This window comes from Pan troglodytes, chromosome 11, assembly GCF_028858775.2.
Source record: "Pan troglodytes isolate AG18354 chromosome 11, NHGRI_mPanTro3-v2.0_pri, whole genome shotgun sequence".
NCBI classification, from domain to species: domain Eukaryota; kingdom Metazoa; phylum Chordata; class Mammalia; order Primates; family Hominidae; genus Pan; species Pan troglodytes.
In genome coordinates, this window is record NC_072409.2 from 17,922,012 (window position 1) to 17,940,370 (window position 18,359).

The following is an 18,359-nucleotide window of genomic DNA, read 5'->3' on the forward strand; positions in this document are numbered from 1 at the left end:
TTTTTGGTTTTATTTTTATTTTTTTAAAGACAAATGAGTCCATTCTGATTCTGACAACTTTCACATTTTCAAATGAAGGTCTTCATTTTCTACCATTTAAAAGTGACTTAAATTGTTTTTTAAACCATTATTAAAGTAACATGCTCACTTACCTTAGAACATTTGAAAATACAGAGTTATGACAAAAAAAAGTAACTATAGTCCCACCCAACTAAAGACAGTTACTGTGAAAATTTGTGCTTTTCTTTCTTTTTTCTTTTTTTTTTGAGATGGAGTCTTGCTCTGTCACCCAGGCTGGAGTGCAGTGGTACGATCTCGGCTCACTGCAACCTCCACCTCCGGGTTCATGCAGTTCTCTGCCTCAGCCTTCCCGAGTAGCTGGGACTACAGGCACCCACCTCCATGCCTGGCTAATTTTTGTATTTTTAGTAGAGACGGGGTGTCACTGTGTTGGCCAGGCTAGTCTTGAACTCCTGACCTCATGATCCATCTGCCTCAGCCTCCCAAAGTGCTGGGATTACAGGTGTGAGCCACTGTGCCCAGCTGAGAATTTGTGCTTTTTTTCTGGTCCTTTAAGAAAATACTTCTTTCATAGTGGTTTTGATTTGCATTTCTCTGATGGCCAGTGATGATGAGCATTTTTTCATGTGTTTTTTGGCTGCATAAATGTCTTCTTTTGAGAAGTGCCTGTTCATGTCCTTCGCCCACTTTTTGATGGGGTTGTTTGTTTTTTTCTCATCTCACCCCAGTTAGAATGGCAATCATTAAAAAGTCAGGAAACAACAGGTGCTGGAGAGGATGTGGAGAAATAGGAACACTTTTACACTGTTGGTGGGACTGTAAACTAGTTCAACCATTGTGGAAGTCAGTGTGGCGATTCCTCAGGGATCTAGAACTAGAAATACCATTTGACCCAGCCATCCCATTACTGGGTATATACCCAAATGACTATAAATCATGCTGCTATAAAGACACATGCACACGTATGTTTATTGCGGCATTATTCACAATAGCAAAGACTTGGAACCAACCCAAATGTCCAACAATGATAGACTGGATTAAGAAAATGTGGCACATATACACCATGGAATACTATGCAGCCATAAAAAATGATGAGTTCTTATCCTTTGTAGGGACATGGATGAAATTGGAAACCATCATTCTCAGTAAACTATCGCAAGAACAAAAAACCAAACACCGCATATTCTCACTCATAGGTGGGAATTGAAAAATGAGATCACATGGACACAGGAAGGGGAATATCATACTCTGGGGACTGTGGTGGGGAGGGGGGAGGGGGGAGGGATAGCATTGGGAGATATACCTAATGCTAGATGACGAGTTAGTGGGTGCAGCGCACCAGCATGGCACATGTATACATATGTAACTAACCTGCACAATGTGCACATGTACCCTAAAACTTAAAGTATAATAAAAAAAAAAAAAAAAAGAAAATACTTCTTTCATACAACCATCCGCATCATAAGAAACATTATCTTATGTTATTCCAAAATCTTCCTATTATTTTTGCTTTGGTTTCTGAATGTTGTCTATGTTAATCTTTTTCTTTTCTTTTTTTCCCCCACGGCGAAAAAGAGCCCAGGTTTCTTGGTTTGTTTCATGAGGTATGAAAATTAGCTCATCTTGCTTCTCTGCCTTCTCTTCTAGGGGTCTGAAGACTATGAGACTGCTCTATCAGAAAAGGAAGCCCTTTCGGCTGCGCTGCGCTCACAAAACCTCACCAAGAGTACAGAGAACCACAGACTGCGTAGAAGCATTAAGAAGATCACCCAGGAGCTGAGTGACTTGCAGCAGGAGAGGGAGAGACTGGAGAAGGACCTGGAGGAAGCCCATCGAGAGAAGAGCAAAGGAGACTGCACCATCCGTGTGAGTACCGCCCTGCCCTTCTGACACAGTGGACAGTGCTTTTGGGGCTATGTGGCTGTGTCTGGTTGTAGGGTGATATTCAGTACAGAAGACTTAAGAAAATATTTCACTTATTATCTCAGTACCTAGAAATGAACAGCTTCATTTGATCTATTTGGTATTTCAGTCCTTTTATTCTCCTCTCTCTCTCTCTCTCTCTCTCTCACACACACACACACACACACACACACACACACAGAGTTGTTATCGAGTTGAAAATACTGTTTTGTATCGTGCTTTTTTAAGTTTAATGTTCTCTCTCTGGTTTGTTGCCATGTCATGAATGTTCTTCAAAAACAATTTTTTTTGTGCCAGCATAATATTTCATCACTTGGATGTATTACAGTTTATTTAACTAGTTCTTTTTTGAACGGCATTTAGATTATTTTACTTTTTTTTTGCCTTATGACTTCTGCAGCAAACATCCTTGTACATAAATATTTATCTACCGATTCTTTGTTGTTTTTTTTGAGACAGGGTCTCACTCTGTTCCTGGGCTGTTCCTGAACTCCTGGGCTCAAGTGATCCTCCCACCTCAGTTTCTTGAGTAGCTGGGATTATAGGCACATGCCACCATGCCCACCTCACTGATTGTTCCTGATAGAGGTATAATAACTGGGCCAAAGAGTATGAATATTTTAAGGACTGTTGTATAGATATATTCAAATTGTTCTACAGAAAGATTATATCAGGTTTCTCTAGGTGATCTTTTTTATGACTGTACTCTATTTAGCATTGGGTATTAGCATTTAAAAATCCTCTCTGAATTTGGTAGACTTATTAAATTTCAATTATACTTAAATATTCAGTGTCTTTTAATTTAATCCCTCCTGAGAGTCACATCCAGATACGTAGCCTTGTTGCAATCAGGTAGGATTGGGGTCTGGGTCTGAGTGATCATTGCCATGAAGGTTAATTGAATTGTCTGCCTGAGATCCTGGGCCAGGCAGTCATTAGAGTAGAGGACTCAAAAGAGTACCAGTGGTTAGTTCTCTGGTGGCTGCTGCTGATAGGGACACCAGGATCCGGAAGGTGAAATCCCAGTGTTAACACTGAAGAAAGAATTGAAATGCAAATGTTTGTATATTTTAATAAAATTTTAACAAACATTAATGGATCAATAAAGAAAACCTAGAAAAACTAGAAAATGGTAGCTATAATTCCACTACCCTAGCAAAGTAACTCTTACTGATTTCCTGTACTATCGTTCAGTCCTGATGCCCCTGGGCTCCTGGTCTAATCAGAGGCTAAATACTGTTCTGTCTTTGATCACTTAGTCTGTCATAGGCACCATCTCATAGTGTAGGCTCCAGAACGATCATGTTGAATTATGATGCATACCCTTTCACTGAATAGATTTCACATGATTTACTTAATAATCTCCTTTGTTGGACATTTTGGCTATTTAAATAATGACACAATGAACATCTTTTGACATAAGGATATTTTCTCTTGAAATCCTTAGGATAGATCCTGAGGAGTGAGATTACTGGGTCAGATAGTGCCTATGTATATCTGTACATACATATTTTTTGGGACAGAGTTTCACAGTGTTGCCTAGACTGGAGTGCGGTGGCATGCTCATAACTCACTGCAGCCTCAAACTCCTGGGCTCAAGGGATCCTACTGCCTCACCCTCCTGTGTAGCTGGGACTTCGGGTGGATGCCAACATGCCCAGCTAATTTAGTTTTTATTTTTTGTGGAGACAGGGTCTGGCTGTGTTGCCCAGGCTGGTCTCAAATTCCTGGTCTCCAGTGATCTTCGCATCTTGGCCTCTGAAAGTGCTGGGATTACAGGTGTGAGACACTGCACCTAGCCAAAATTTTTTATTTTTTATTATTATACTTTAAGTTTTAGGGTACATGTGCACAATGTGCAGATGTGTTACATATGTATACATGTGCCATGTTGGTGTACTGTACCCATTAACTTGTCATTTAGCATTAGGTATATCTCCTAATGCTATCCCTCCCCCCTCCCCCCACCCCACAACAGTCCCCGGAGTGTGATGTTCCCCTTCCTGTGTCCATGTGTTCTTGCTGTTCAATTCCCACCTATCAGTGAGAACATCTGGTGTTTGGTTTTTTGTCCTTGCAATAGTTTGCTGAGAATGATGATTTCCAGTTTCATCCGTGTATCTACAAAGCACATGAACTCATCCTTTTTTATGGCTGCATAGTATTCCATGGTGTATATGTGCCACATTTTCTTAATCCAGTCTATCGTTGTTGGACATTTGGGTTGGTTCCAAGTCTTTGCTGTTGTGAATAGTGCCGAAATAAACATACGTGTGCATGTGTCTTTATAGCAGCATGATTTATAGTCCTTTGGGTATATACCCAGTAATGGGATTGCTGGGTCAAATGGTATTTCTAGTTCTAGATCCCTGAGGAATCGCCACACTGACTGCCACAATGGTTGAACTAGTTTACAGTCCCAACAGTGTAAAAGTGTTCCTATTTTTCCACATCCTCTCCAGCACCTGTTGTTTCCTGACTTTTTAATGATCACCATTCTAACTGGTGTGAGGTGGTATCTCATTGTGGTTTTGAGTTGCATTTCTCTGATGGCCAGTGATGATGAGCATTTTTTCATGTGTTTTTTGGCTGCATAAATGTCGTCTTTTGAGAAGTGTCTGTTCATATCCTTCGCCCACTTTTTGATGGGGTTGGCACCTGGCCAATATTTTATACTGGTTAATCATGTTGCCAAATTGTTTGTCCAAAAGGCTGGCCCATTTTATGCTGCCACCAGCAATGTTAGAGTGCACTAGTTTATTGCATGTTATTAAAAGACCTGTTTCTCATCCTTATTCAATGTTATTGAACACAAAATGTATCTGGTTTAGATACTGATGGAATTACAATACGTAACTCCTGAAAGTTTTATTTTTCTAAGGGAGATGAAAATGTTATACAAGACAAAATGCAAAACAATTTAAAAATCCACAGTTAATTAATATAACCTGTACTCAATGCAAAAGATCCTGTGTGATGTGGTAGTCAGGGAAATCTTCTAAGAGGGCTGACACTTGAGAATGAAAGGGGTCAGATTTGAGTAGTGTGACTTTATATAGATGAAGTAAAGAAAAGGCTGGCCAGAGGGTCCATTTATAGAGCTGCATGTTTCATAGTCAATTCTTATATCTTTCACTATTAGATGACCTTTTTTTTTAGTTTAAAACAATTATCCCTCATCCCTTACTGCCATTATAATGTTAGTTTGGTAAAATTTGGATGGCCGAGGATGAGGGGGTGATACACACACACACTCTGTCTCTCTCTCTCTCTGTCTGTCTCTCTCGATAATATATAATATGTAGTTTTTTTATATCATTTGAAATTGCTGTATAACATTACATCAAGCGTATATACTGTAATTTTCTTAGGTATACCTCTGTCGTTAGACATTATTTGTTGGTTTCATAATTTACTTATTCATGTAAACTCTGGTCCTTCTAGAAGAATTTTGGGCTGCTGTGGATAAAAAGATGTATTGCTGCATAACATGTATACATCTTCATATGGAGGTATTTGGGAAGGAGTGGAAGGGGACTATGATGGCAATAGGGCAGGGATTGGGGTGAGTATACTATGGGTAGGACTTTCTTGTGAGTGGTAGAAACCTAGCTTGAACTAAGTTTGGCAGAAAGGGAACTTGATTGCCTTGTGTAACTAAACTCCTGGAAGGACGGGGCACTGGAACACTACCAGGACCAGACTCTCTCTCTCAGAGCTGGCTTCTTTTTCTTGCATCCATACTACAGTTCCAAGTGGCTGGACTCATTGCCAGCCACGCTGGGATCACATCTTCCCGATTTACTGCAGAAGAGGAAGAAGAACTCCCACACTTTGCTGCCCTGGCTGGTTTCTTGTCAGGATGGCCAGACGGGTGATGTACTGAGAATCCCAATTTGGGTCACATGCTTATTGTGCCTTGGCAGAAGGGTGTGTGTGTGTGTGCGTGTGTATAACATCATTGGCAGCCTCCCCTAGAACCACATGTTTGGAAGGGGATGAGCGGGTACCCAGAAAAACTGGTATTTTGTTTCAGGGGACTGGGCAGACCAAAAGCAGCTGTCTACTCTAAGTGCTGTCCTCAGGTGAACATGCCAGTGACTCAGGCTTCCTGGCATCTCATCGTGACTACCTTTACATACATGTTTCCAATAAGATGATTTGGCTGTGGTTTCCTTTTTTTGCATAGATGTTGCATCATAGTTGTATCTCTAGTTAACTTTTGCTTATAGTCTAAGAATTTGATGTGTCCATCTCACATGACTGTTTTATACCAGGTCTTGGAAGTACTGGCTTACTCAGAGCCTGAGGAAACATGGTGGGGTGGTGTCTTTGCATTATGGTGCTAGGTTAAATGTACAGTTGGAGCATAACACACTAGCCTTGCACAGCTTACCAGCTTGTTTCTGGTAACTAGGCTCCTTATTTAACTGGAGTGCCTCCTACTCACCAGCTGCTACAGGTGTTGCTTTTGGATTGAAACAGACAGAAAAACCTAGACCTTTTAGTGGTCTCTGTTTCTGTCCTGGCAAAAGAAAGGAATCCATTCATACATTCAGCAACATTGAACACTTTGTGCAAGCCCTCTACTAGACAAGGAGAAAATTCCATAATAGAGACATGAAGAAACAACCACAGGAGCACAGAGAAAGGAAGTGGCTTGCGGGACCAGAGCAGGCTCCTGGGGAAAGTAACTTTTGAACTGGTTCTGAAGTTTGAGCTAGAGGTTAATAGATAGGCAAGGGAGAGGAGGGTTTTGTATAGAAGGCTAAGGTTTAGAGGTGGGAGAGGGTATGGTGATTTTGGGGAAGAAGAGTTTGGGGCTGCAGTAAAGGGTGGTTCCTCTAGGGATGTGTCAGGAGATTAACCCGAGAGAAGTTGGCTTGTGGAGAGCCTTGGATGCAGAGTTTGGGAGCCTGGACTTGAGGTGTAGGCAAGGGGCCCCTGGTGGGGTAGGGTTGGCTATGCCAGTCAGAGGATTGACAGGATCAGATTTGCAGTTTAGAAAGACTAGTCTGATGGATGTCTAGAGGATGGATTGCTGAGGGAAAGCCAGGAAACAAGATGGGAAAAGGCTTTTCCTTAACATGTAAGTCAGGCTCTGAGAGGTCAGGGTTATAGGGGAAAAAGAAAAGGAACCTGTTTCTCTGTAATGGGGATGCTCAGGTGTAGCTTCTGGGGCTTGACTTGGTGCGTATTCAATGCTTCATCCACGAGGACTCTAGGATGTTCAGCTTTGGGTCCCTCTCATGTTTACTCAAATTTTGCTGCATCCCACAGGTAGGATAAAGAAAACATTGGTAAGAACAATGTCCAAAATACAGGTCTTGTTCTCAATTCACATTCAGCTCAATCCTCATTGTCCTCTTTGGTAATGAAAACTGCTATTCAGAGTGGTAGAAATAAAGCAGGTATGATCCTCAGGTGTAGATTGTACTTTACAGTTTACAAAGATTGCCTGTGTGCCCGCGTGATGCTCCCAGCCTTGGGTTTGGGCATAGAAAATGTTTTTCCCATTTTACAGATTAATCTGTGCCTCAGAATTTACACTGCTCAGCCGTCGTTACATAGAAGGTGATATATATGTGACATGGATTCAGGTCTATGGACTCTATCTAATTTCAGGACTTTGCTAAGATACTACGCTGTTGCTATGCTAAACCATCAGTAATTGTGTTGAGAATACTGTGCTTTTGGCAGAAAGGAAGATTGGTATATTTTCAGCTTTTCAACAGACCAGAATAATACATTCTCAAGAACACCCAACTTGAAGTATTCTGGCTAATTGAAGCTGTAAACATTGTAATTTGTTCCTTTTTGTGTTTCAGAAATACTTGCAGAGGTTTATAGAAAGTCATAAGATTAAATGAAATTAAAAATAAAGGCTTTAGGGTTCAGGAAAAATAAAAGTGACTAGCAAAATGGAACTAGAGTGAGTATTTTAATTAATTAATTCATTTGAGACAGGGTCTCACTCTGTCACTCAGGCTGTTGTGTAGTGGCACGATCCTAGCTCACTGCAGCCTTAAACCTTCAGGCTCAAGTAATCCTCCTGACTCAGCCTCCTGAGTAGCTGGGACTATAGACATGCACTACCACACCTGGCTAATTTGTTAAATTTTTGTAGAGAAAGGGTTTTGCTATGTTGCCCAGACTGGTCTTGAATTCCTGGCCTCAGGCAATCCTTCTACCTTGGCCTCCTAAAGTGTTAGGATTATAGGTGTGAGCCACTGCCCGTGGCCCAGAGTGAGTATATAAAAATGCACATTGTGGCCGGGCGCGGTGGCTCACGCCTGTAATCCCAGCACTTTGGGAGGCCGAGGTGGGTGGATCACCTGAGGTGAGGAGTTGAAGACCAGCCTGGTCGACATGGTGAAATCCTGTATCGACTAAAAATACAAAAATTAGCTGGGTGTGGTGGCAGACGCCTGTAGTCCCAGCTACTTGGGAGGCTGAGGCAGGAGAATCACTTGAACCTGGGAGGCAGAGGTTTCAGTGAGCTGAGATCGTGCCACTACACTCCAGCCTGGGCGACAGAGCGAGACTGTCTCAAAAAAAAAAAAAAAAAAAAAAAAGCATGTTGTGATATCCTTCACAGTGCTAAAGAGGGGGACTTACAATTCAACTGGTAGCTCCTGGCAGGGAAAGCAAAAAGAGAAAATCAGTTACAAGGTCTGCAGTGTCTGTAAGATGAACATGTCAAGTAAAAGGACAGCTTTTGCTGGCACTGAGGCCCAAGGAAAGAATTGCCTCTGGTGAGCTTTTATAAAGAGTACTTTGAGCAGTTTATAGCATCTTCAACAATACCCCATTCAACAAAAGCAATTCTGCATGGGGCCAGATCAATGTTATCCAAGTCAGTAAGCTTGTAAGTAGAAGCTTTTCAGTCCCTGGGACTATATCTAGCTGTTTCCCATTATTCTCTTTTCTTGGACAAGAACTACAAAATCAGTTGGAAATGCTGCAGCCCTGTTTTACAGATGAGCCCTGACCTAAAGCCTATGTACAGGATCCAGATCAAGCAGTCCTGGTTTTTGTAGCGTTCTTGAATTTTGATGGTAAGCCAACCATTACTCTTGGATGTGATCAAACCATCCTTTGCTCATGCCAACAACATTTATTGCCAGTCTCATTGTGCCTCTTCTTTAGCATTTTGTAGGGAGGCAATTCTTTTGCTGAAAATTGAGCTTGGATCAGAGGCTTATGAATTCACTGTGTCTGATTGTGCACGAACACTGAGAAGTTGAGCCCCGAGAGTCAGTTCTCCATGTTTGTTTGTTTTAATTGCCTGTGATTGCAGTGACCTAGTGCCGGTTGACTCAGCATGTGTTGTAATTTGCAGTTTTTTATTTATTCAACACATTTATTGAGTACTTGTAATGATATTGTTAGGCTCTGGTGAATACAAGCTTTGGTTTTTACTTTGGTAGTCTTATTTACAGTGAAGAAGGTGAAAAAGTGAGGATCACAGATAGGTCCCCTGTATTGTAGTATACCTCCTTGCTGCCAAAGGGGCCCATATCCCTTGAAGGAAACTCAGGAGACCTTTGCAAAAACAAACAAAAAACCCAGTGTTCCCAAGTCTATGCCCTAACTGGGATGTTTAAAGTGTCCTACTCTTGAGGTTGGTAACACGGATGCTGCTTGGATCCTCACATCTCTGCCTTCATACATCTGAGTTTGATACATTGTCAGAGCCCAGAAACCTGGGCTCTCCTTTTAGTGTGTGTGAGTGTGCACATGTGCATGAATGTGTGTGTTTGGTGAAGGGTGAGGGAAATCTTTATTTTAGGTGCACTCTCTCTGGTTCAGGTGCTTGGTATTCTACTCAGGGTGGGTGTGGGAGAGAAGCAAGCTAAGGTTTTTTTGTTCTCCTTTATAAGCAACATATATTAGACATTGCCTTGGCCATATTCCCCAGACTATTTCAGAATGCTTTCATCTGTTATGAGACCCGTCATCCGCTACCCTGACAAGTGTGTGCTTCAGTACCTGGGCCCTTAAGCTCTGTGGGGATGCATTTGCTGGCTAAAGCCCAAAAATCTAATTAAAGTCGTACCGGTCACCCAGCTGGCTAATCCCATGTGCTTTGACAGGAGTGGGTTTAATTTCAGGGTAGTTCAGCCTGAACCTCCCAGTTCTCACATGTACTCATTGATGGATATCTCCAAATGAGATTGTGACAGCATTTAGAACATCTCTTGGTAAATCAGAATCAAAACATGGCATTTGGAGACAGTGTCTCTACAGGCTGGTTGGTTAGGGCTAAGACCACAGATCTGAGGTACTATATTTTTTACTAATGGCCAAAGCTCCTCTTGCCCTAAAAAAAATATGTATATATATGTGTGTGTGTGTGTATTAGGTGTGAAAGTTTTGAATTGGTCTCTTTATAGAATAATGTGCAGTTTAAATGACCTATGTTGGAAGAAGCCTGAAGCCAGAAACACAAGTCAAACTGGTTTGGAGTCCTGGCTCCATTACTTACTAGTTGTTGAACTGTGAACCAGCAAATTTGCCTCTTCGAACCATAGTATGCCCATTTCTTATCAGAATAATAGCGATTAGTTGTTAGGTTTATCTGAGAGAGGGAGTGACACTTAGCATAATACTTGACACATCATAAATGAGCAATAATTGGTAGCTATTTTGATGATGATGCCTTGGCCTCGGGCACTAGAAACGTAGCAATTTCAGTGGCCATCTTTGGAATAGTGGAAAATAGTTCTCAACTTGGGTTGCAATCTCAGCTTCACTTACAAGTGCTTAACTTCTAAGCCAACAGCTTAAACTCATTAAACTTATGTTCACTCCCCTAAAGTGGGGTTGATTATATCTATTTTAGGATTAAACAAATGAATAGTAAAATGTAATGTGTGAGAAAATGCCTACCGTGGTTCCTGGCACAGAGAAGTTGATGCTCAATGTATCCGATTCCTTCTTTTCTTTCCTGTTTTCCTGCTTTTAATTGTGTGGCAGGTGCTGGCTCAGGACTTTGAATGACAAACCATCACCTGCTAGAATCTACCAGACGGTGTTGATTAATAAATGTTGTCTGCCCTTTTACCAGCCAAGTCACCAAAGCTATAAATTTCTTCCTTGATCAATAGTAACCTCTCCTCTGAAGAAAGTGCTTGTCTGTTCCTTTCCAGCTGATTGATCCCTATAGGAAGGGAGTCGGAGCGCTCTGCTATTGAGAAACTCTGGAGAATCTCAGTGGCTCACACCTGGGGCTGCTGTTAAAGCTGTTTTAAAAGGCTGTCCCCAACAGTTTTCATATGGAATTGCTGTAATCTCCATGGGGCACTAACGGGGAGACTTTCCCTTATGTCACCCTCTCATTTTATCATTTCTGTGCCAGGCTCTGTCCTGGGCACCAGGAGTACAGGACCGAATCAAATCATACACAGTCTCTGAAGGAATCTAGTGAAGAAATAGCATAGAAATACAAAGAGCTAATTAAAATATAGCATGATAAGTCCTGATAGTGGAATGGACCGAATGCTTTGGAAGCACAAAGAATGGAACTGTGCTAAGAGACCAGAAAGGGAGGGAGGGAAGGCTTCACAGAGGAAGTGGATTTGACCTGAGACTTGAAGGATAGGTAGCTGTTTGCCTGGGGGAATGGGAGGTGGGAATGCATTCCTGGTAGCAGGAAGGGCTGTGCCAAGGTTTGGGGTCCATGAATGAGCCTGGCTCATGGGGAACAGTGAGTGGGGCTGGAGAAGGGGGCAACTGGTGAAAGCTACATCAAGCCCTTTGCTCAGAACTTGTGCAGTCATCACAGCTAGCACCATACTGTTAGGTGAGGCACATGTTTGTTAGTTCTGTATGCCAAGGACTGTTTCATTCTGGTGGCCTCTAAGTTTTTTTCCCCCAGCATATGAATTATTTGTTTGAATGAACCGTTATGGAGAGAAAACACAGAAGTGGAGCTGCTCAGGGTGAAGTGAGGTAGGAGGCCTGGCACCCACCTCCACACATCATCTGTTTCCGCCACAGCCCGCAGGAGCAATGAGGCTCCACAAAACGTGGCTTGAACAGTGCTCTCACCTACTAATTCTGGAAATTCTCCTTACATCACAGAGTATCTCTTCCTCATTAAGATTGTGGAGAAATTTCCTTTGTATATTTAAAGGTAACCACTGAGCACTTTGACAAGCTTTCTCGCAGTGAAACCTGATAAGGTGGAAATTTGATGGATGAGAACCTTCTCATTCTCCATCTGGCCAGAGATAAAACAAAACTAGCTGGCTGGAGGAGGAAGTGTGAGGGCTTGGCTTTTCATTTCTAATGTGATTCTAAGATTTTAGAACATGTTATTTTTCAAACAATCCACTATATATATATATATATATATATATATATATATATATATATATATATATTTTTTTTTTTTTTTTAATCAGCCAGTCTGCTCTAAGAGAACCCTGCCATGCAGAGGCAGCTCTCAGCCCAGTGCTGGTCCAGAGTGCACCTGTGAATCTTAAGGGAAAATTGCCCATTAGTGTAGAAATTGAGGCCATTAGTTGACATCATCATACAGGTCTTGCTGTGGCAGCACTAACTTTAAATCAAGGCAGTAGTCTGGTGTAGGATAGGGTTCTTTTTTTTTTCCTGTGTAAACCCTTTGTTCAGAAGCAAATAAAACAGATGCACCCAGGGGGGCTCTGCAGATTCCTTATGATGGTGGCTTTTTTTATTGAAATAAAATATAGTTTTCTGTGGTCTTCCCTAAGCTACTGAGTCAATTTCTAGAGGAAGGCCCAAGAACATGTAGTTAGAGGGTACTGATATCCAACCAGGTTTGGGTATTCCTAATCCTAGAGCTTCTTGGATTTGGCTTGTAAAACCACTGGTAGAGTGAAAAGAATACAGGTAGACCTGGTTTCAAATCCTGCTTCTACTACTTTTTACCTATGTTGCTTTGGTTAAGTTGCTTGAAGTCTTTGAACTTCAGTTTTCTGATTGGTAAAATGGGTATAATTAAGGTACAGACATCCCTCAGGAGATATTAGGGATTGGAATAAAGCGAGTCTTATGAATTTTTTGGTTTTCCAGTGAATATAAAAGTTATGTTAACACTATACTGTGGCCTATTATGTGTGCAACAGCATTACGTCTAAAATAACAACATACATACCTGAATTAAAAATACTGCCAGAAATACTAATGATCATCAGAACCTTCAGCTAGTTGTAATCTTTCTTGGTGGAAGGTCTTGCCTCAATGTTAATGGCTGCTGACTGATCAGGGTGGTGGTTGCTGCAAGAATGAAGTTTGCCACATTGATTAACTCTTCCTTTCACAAAATATTTCTCTATGGCATTTGATGCTGTTTGTAGCATTTTACCCACAGTAGAACTTCTTTCAAAACTGGAGTCAGTCCTCTCAAACCCTGCTACTGCTTTATCAACTAAGTTTACATAATATTCTAAGTCTTTTGTTGTCATTTCAACAATGTTCACAGCATCTTGAGATGGAGAAGTTTCCATCTCAACAAACTACTTTCTTTGCCCATTCATAAGAAGTAATTCCGTATCTGTTCAAGCTTTATCATGAGATTGCAGCAATTCAGTCACATCTTTAGACCCCACTTCTAGTTCTCTTGCTATTTCCACCACATTAGCAGTGAAGTAAAGTCTTGAATCCCTCAAAGTCATCCATGAGGGTTGGAATCAAATTCTTCCAAACTCCTGTAATGTTGGTATTTTGACCCTTCTCATGAATCACAAATGTTCTTAAGGGCATTTAGAATGATGAATCCTTTCCAAAAGGTTTTCCATTTACTTTGCCCAGATCCATCAGAGGAATCACTCTTTACAGATGTATTTCTTAAAGACTTGAAAAGTTAAAATTACTCCTTGATCTGTGGGTTGCAGAATGGATGTTGTGTTAGCAGGCATGAAAACAACATTAATCTTCTTGTACATCTCCATCAGAGCTCTTGGATGACCAGGTGCATTGTCAATGAGCAGTAATATTTTTAAAGGAATCTTTGTTTCTGAACAGTAGGTCTCAACAGTAGGCTTGAAATATTCAGTAAACCATGCCGTAAACAGATGTGCTGTCATTTAGGCTTTGTTGTTCCATTGTAGAGGACAGATAGAGTAGATTTTGCATAATTTTTAAGGAGTTCTGGAATCATAAGTGAGCACTGGCTTCCAGTTAAAGTTACCAGCTGCATTAGCCCCTAATAAGGAAGTCACCCTGTCCTTTGAAGTTTTGAAGCCAGACATTGACTGCTCCTCTTTAGCTATGAAACTCCTAGATGGCATCTTCTTCCAGTGTAAGGCTGTTTCATCTGCATTGAAAACCTGTTTAGTGTAGCTACCTCCATCAGTTATCTTAGATCTCTTGGATGACTTACTGCAGCTTCTACATCAGCACTTGTAACTTTACCTTACACTTTTATGTTACTTAGATGACTTATTTCCTTAAACCTCAGGAACCAACCTCTGCTAGCTTCAATTTTTGTTTTTTCTTTTTGCAGCTTCTTCACCTCTCTTAGCTTTCATAGAATTGAAGAGAGTTAAGGCTTTGCTCTGAATTAGACTTTGGCTTAAGGGAATATTGTGACTGGTTTGATCTATTCAGACCACAACTTTCTCCATATCAGCAAGGCTGTTTAGCTTTCTTACCATTCATATGTTCACTGGAGTAGCACTTTTAATTTCCTTCAAGAATTTTTTCTTTGCATTCACAGTTTGGCTAACTGGTGCAAGAGGCCTAGCTTTTGGCTATATTGACTTTTGACATGCCTTCCTCACTAAGCTTAATCATTTCTAGCTTTTGATTTAAAAAGTGAGAGACATGTGACTCTTCCTTTCACTTGAATACTTAGAAGCCATTATAGGGTTATTCACTGGCCTAATTTCAATTTTGTTGTATCATAGGGCATAGGGAGGCATGAGGAGAGGGAAGGAGACAGGGAATGGCCAGTTGGTGGAGCTCTTGGAATACACTTTTATCCGTTAAGTTTGCCGTCTTATATGGGTGTGATTTGAGGCACTGCCAAACAACTGGAATAGGAATATCAAAGATCACTGATCACCATAACAGATACTAATAGTGAAAAAGTTTGACATATTGCAAGAATTACCAAAAGGTGACACAGAGACACGAAATGAACACATGCTGTTGGAAAAGTGATGCTGACAGACTTGGTTGATGCAGGGTTGCTGCTGACCTTGAATTTGTAAAATACAAAATCTCTGTGAAGTGCAGTAGAGCAGAGCACAATGAAATGAGCTATGCCTGTACCTGCTTCATAGGGTTGTGAGAGTTGAGTGAGGTGATGGGTAAAGTGCCCAGCACTCTCCTAAATGTCATAGAGTTTGTAGAAGAAAATGTTGAGTGGTATTTTATGAGGATGATTGGTGATGGCCTGAGTAATCAAACTGGGCCTTGTGGAACAGATGGCACTTGAATTGGGCCTTGAAGGATAGCGTGCTTTCTCTAGGTGGAACTGGAGGGAATTTGTACTTTTTCCAGGTGGAGGGGACTGGTAGATACAGGCAGAGAGCCTGAAAGTATGTTAATGAAGTGGTTGGATGAAGGGGACTGGTTGCAGATAAAGCTGAAATGTAAGCTGAAGCCCACTAGTAGGAGCCTTGAGTAGACTCCTCGTAGGGTAGCTTCATTCTGCAGTTAACTTGGAGTCAATGAAGGATGCCAAGCAGAGACGTAATGATCAGAGGTCTACATGTGGTTTAGTGGGGTGAACCCAGAAGCAGCAAGACCAGTTAGGAAGCTGTTGGAGCTGACTGGCTGGGAGCTGAGTTCTGAAGAAGGCAGAGGCAGTGGGATGCGGGGTAGGGAGCTGTCTGGCAGGAGGAATACCTTTCTTAGTACTGCAGCTTCTACCCTTCTTCCTTTATAATTAAGGAGGGAGGAGTTACTAATCTGAGTGATGAGAGTTCAGGATATTTTGGGGGCCATTCTTGTTAATGGGTGAGTTATAAGAACCCAAGTTCCAGATTCTTTTGCTTTCCTGCTCCAGATGTAGCCAGGCCTAGCCTTTGCTGGGCAGGCCAACTCCCTCATTTCCTCATCAGTCATCTTTGTGCACTTCTACTTCTACTTGAATAAGAGAACTTGGGCAGCTCCCTAAGCTGCATACACCCTCCCTTTTCCCAAACAGTAACAACATCAACTACCCCAAACCCTTAATTTTATCAGAAAGCACTTATCTGGATATGAGATTGTCACAGAATTGTACTTTGATTCCCCATTCTGCTACTGTTGTGTATAACTCCTTTGAGAACTCTGGGGATAACAGGAGTGATTGACAGGGCAGGATTTGGACACTCTTGGCCATGAAAAGCACCAAATCCTCGCTTTTCATCTCCCAGGTGCTCTGTGTTGAGGGCATGCCGCACCTTAAGGCCTGGGTTAACTGTTGGATGATAAGGTGCCTGTGAGAGGGAGGGGCAAGAGCTGAACCTTGTTGTGGGGTGGGGGTGATGGTGGTGATGCCATGGCCATGTGAGGAAACCGGGTAGTGAGGATCAGCCTGGGGGTTGTATGTGGGGACAGAGAGAGGCGACACGGCTTCATTTGCTCTGCATTAGCTTCTATGCTGGGCTCCCATTGTGCATTCTCTCCTTCAGACCTCCAAGGACCCTGGGAGTTTGCATTATTATCTTCATTTACCGGAAAGGAAACACTCAGAAAGATTTAAGTTATCCATCTCTGGTCACACTGCTAGTTAGCAGTAGAGGCAGGATTCAAGACTAGGGCTGTCTGTTTTCACAGTCCAGGCATATCGAAGGAGGTTTGGAAAAACCACCCAAGATGATCAATTTTCAGTTCTGATTGTTGTACTCAGGCAAGACATGCCATCTCCATGCCTCCCCAAAACATTTATTAGAACCCCACTGGTGGCAAGTGCATGAGCCTGTCTGCTGTCTTTGTGTTGCCATGGCAGCACTCTTCTTCAGGGCCATCTCTGCACACAAACCTGCCCTCCCTCTATGGTCATTTTGCTTTAAACTTTCTTTGACTGCTCTTCATATGAGGTTGAAGGTGCTTGGTTCTGCCCCATTCATTAGAAGGAGGGCCTCAGTCTCGGGCTAGAGAGTCCATCAATCCAAGTCCTTAAGAAATGATAAATTAATTTCAGGTATTGAAATTATTGGCTAGTGGAAGCCTATGTCACAGAGTGGTTTTATGTTTTCTTTAGCCTTAACAATAGCACATTTGGGTGGAAAAAGCACAGAATTTGGGATCACACTGACTGGGGTTTGGATTTCAGCACTAGAAGTTACTAGAGCTTTTGTAAAGCTTTGTGAAAATCTCTCAACCTCTGTGGGCCTTAGTTCTCTTTCTGTAAAAACAGGACTAGTAATACTTACCATGTAGGCAGTCATTAGGGTTCGAGATGTTTTGTGTAAAAATGCCTTGGCCTGTGCTTGGTTCATAGCTGGTGCTCAGTAAATGATGGTTTCCGTAACTAATGAGTAAAATAAGAGAAGCGGTCTATACTCTTTGGTATCCTAACTTTCCCCAAGGTTCTGATGATGCTGTGGGCCTTCTACCTGCCCCCCCACCGCAAATGTACATGCATACAAATTTGCATAGGATCCCTAGCCCAGTCAATGGACCTTAGGTTAAGAACTCCTAATCTTGGGGAATGACAAAACTACAAATCTTGGGGAATGACAAAACTACATGTCCTTTGTGGAATTCTGTAACAGGTCATTTTCACGTTGTCAACTCTGTTAGAGGATTTGTGGGAGAAATGTGGCACGTTAGTAGCCCTTATTGCTTAAGGCCACGTAAGACGTTCTTAACCTAGGTAGCTGAATTAAAAATTAAAAGGAAATTAAAAGGAGAATGGAATAAATGGTTGCTGAATACACATACATACACTGGAACTTGAACCAGACATCAAAATATGGTTCTGATAGTCGTTTGTATAGAGGAGGAAACTGAATCTCGGAAATGAGGTAAGTGGACCTGTAATTACTGTGCACAGGAAAAGTGCACACTCTTTACTCAGCATGATACGTGAACATTTTTAGAATTAACGGGTGTGCACAATCTTTCTAGGATGACATACACATTCATTGTGAATTTAAAGGTGTACCTAAATGGCTGGCTTAACACAGGTTTTATAGTTATTCTTCACAGCATTTTTCAGGGGAAGATTTCTAAAAGTGAGTATTAGATATACGTTAAGTGGACTGGGATCATTGCGTTAGTGAGTCGTGCAAAAGAGATCTAAACCATGGTGTGGAGGCGAACTGAGAAGATTTGGAATGAGAGAGACCTGGAATAAGGCAGGTGCTGTCCCTTGGTGACTGTGATCTTAGGCAAATTACCTGTCTCAGCCTGTTTCCTCATTCATAAAATGGGAGCAGTCCCATCCATCTCATTCCTTGATTTATTCAGTCATCTGACAGATGCTTATT

General features: G+C 41.7%; 1 protein-coding gene across 16 annotated transcripts in view; it reads left to right on the top strand.

The window, feature by feature from the left end:
- CDK5RAP2 (CDK5 regulatory subunit associated protein 2) overlaps positions 1–18,359 on the top strand; it is a 189,363-nt gene that overhangs the window by 61,064 nt on the left and 109,940 nt on the right. For all 16 annotated transcript variants that reach the window (XR_010148469.1, XM_016960336.4, XM_016960345.4 and 13 more), the window contains 1 exon segment: positions 1,669–1,887. Coding sequence is in view for 15 of the 16 variants with exons in the window: in XM_016960336.4 (XP_016815825.3) it covers positions 1,669–1,887 (219 nt within the window). In the remaining variant the exon portion in view is untranslated.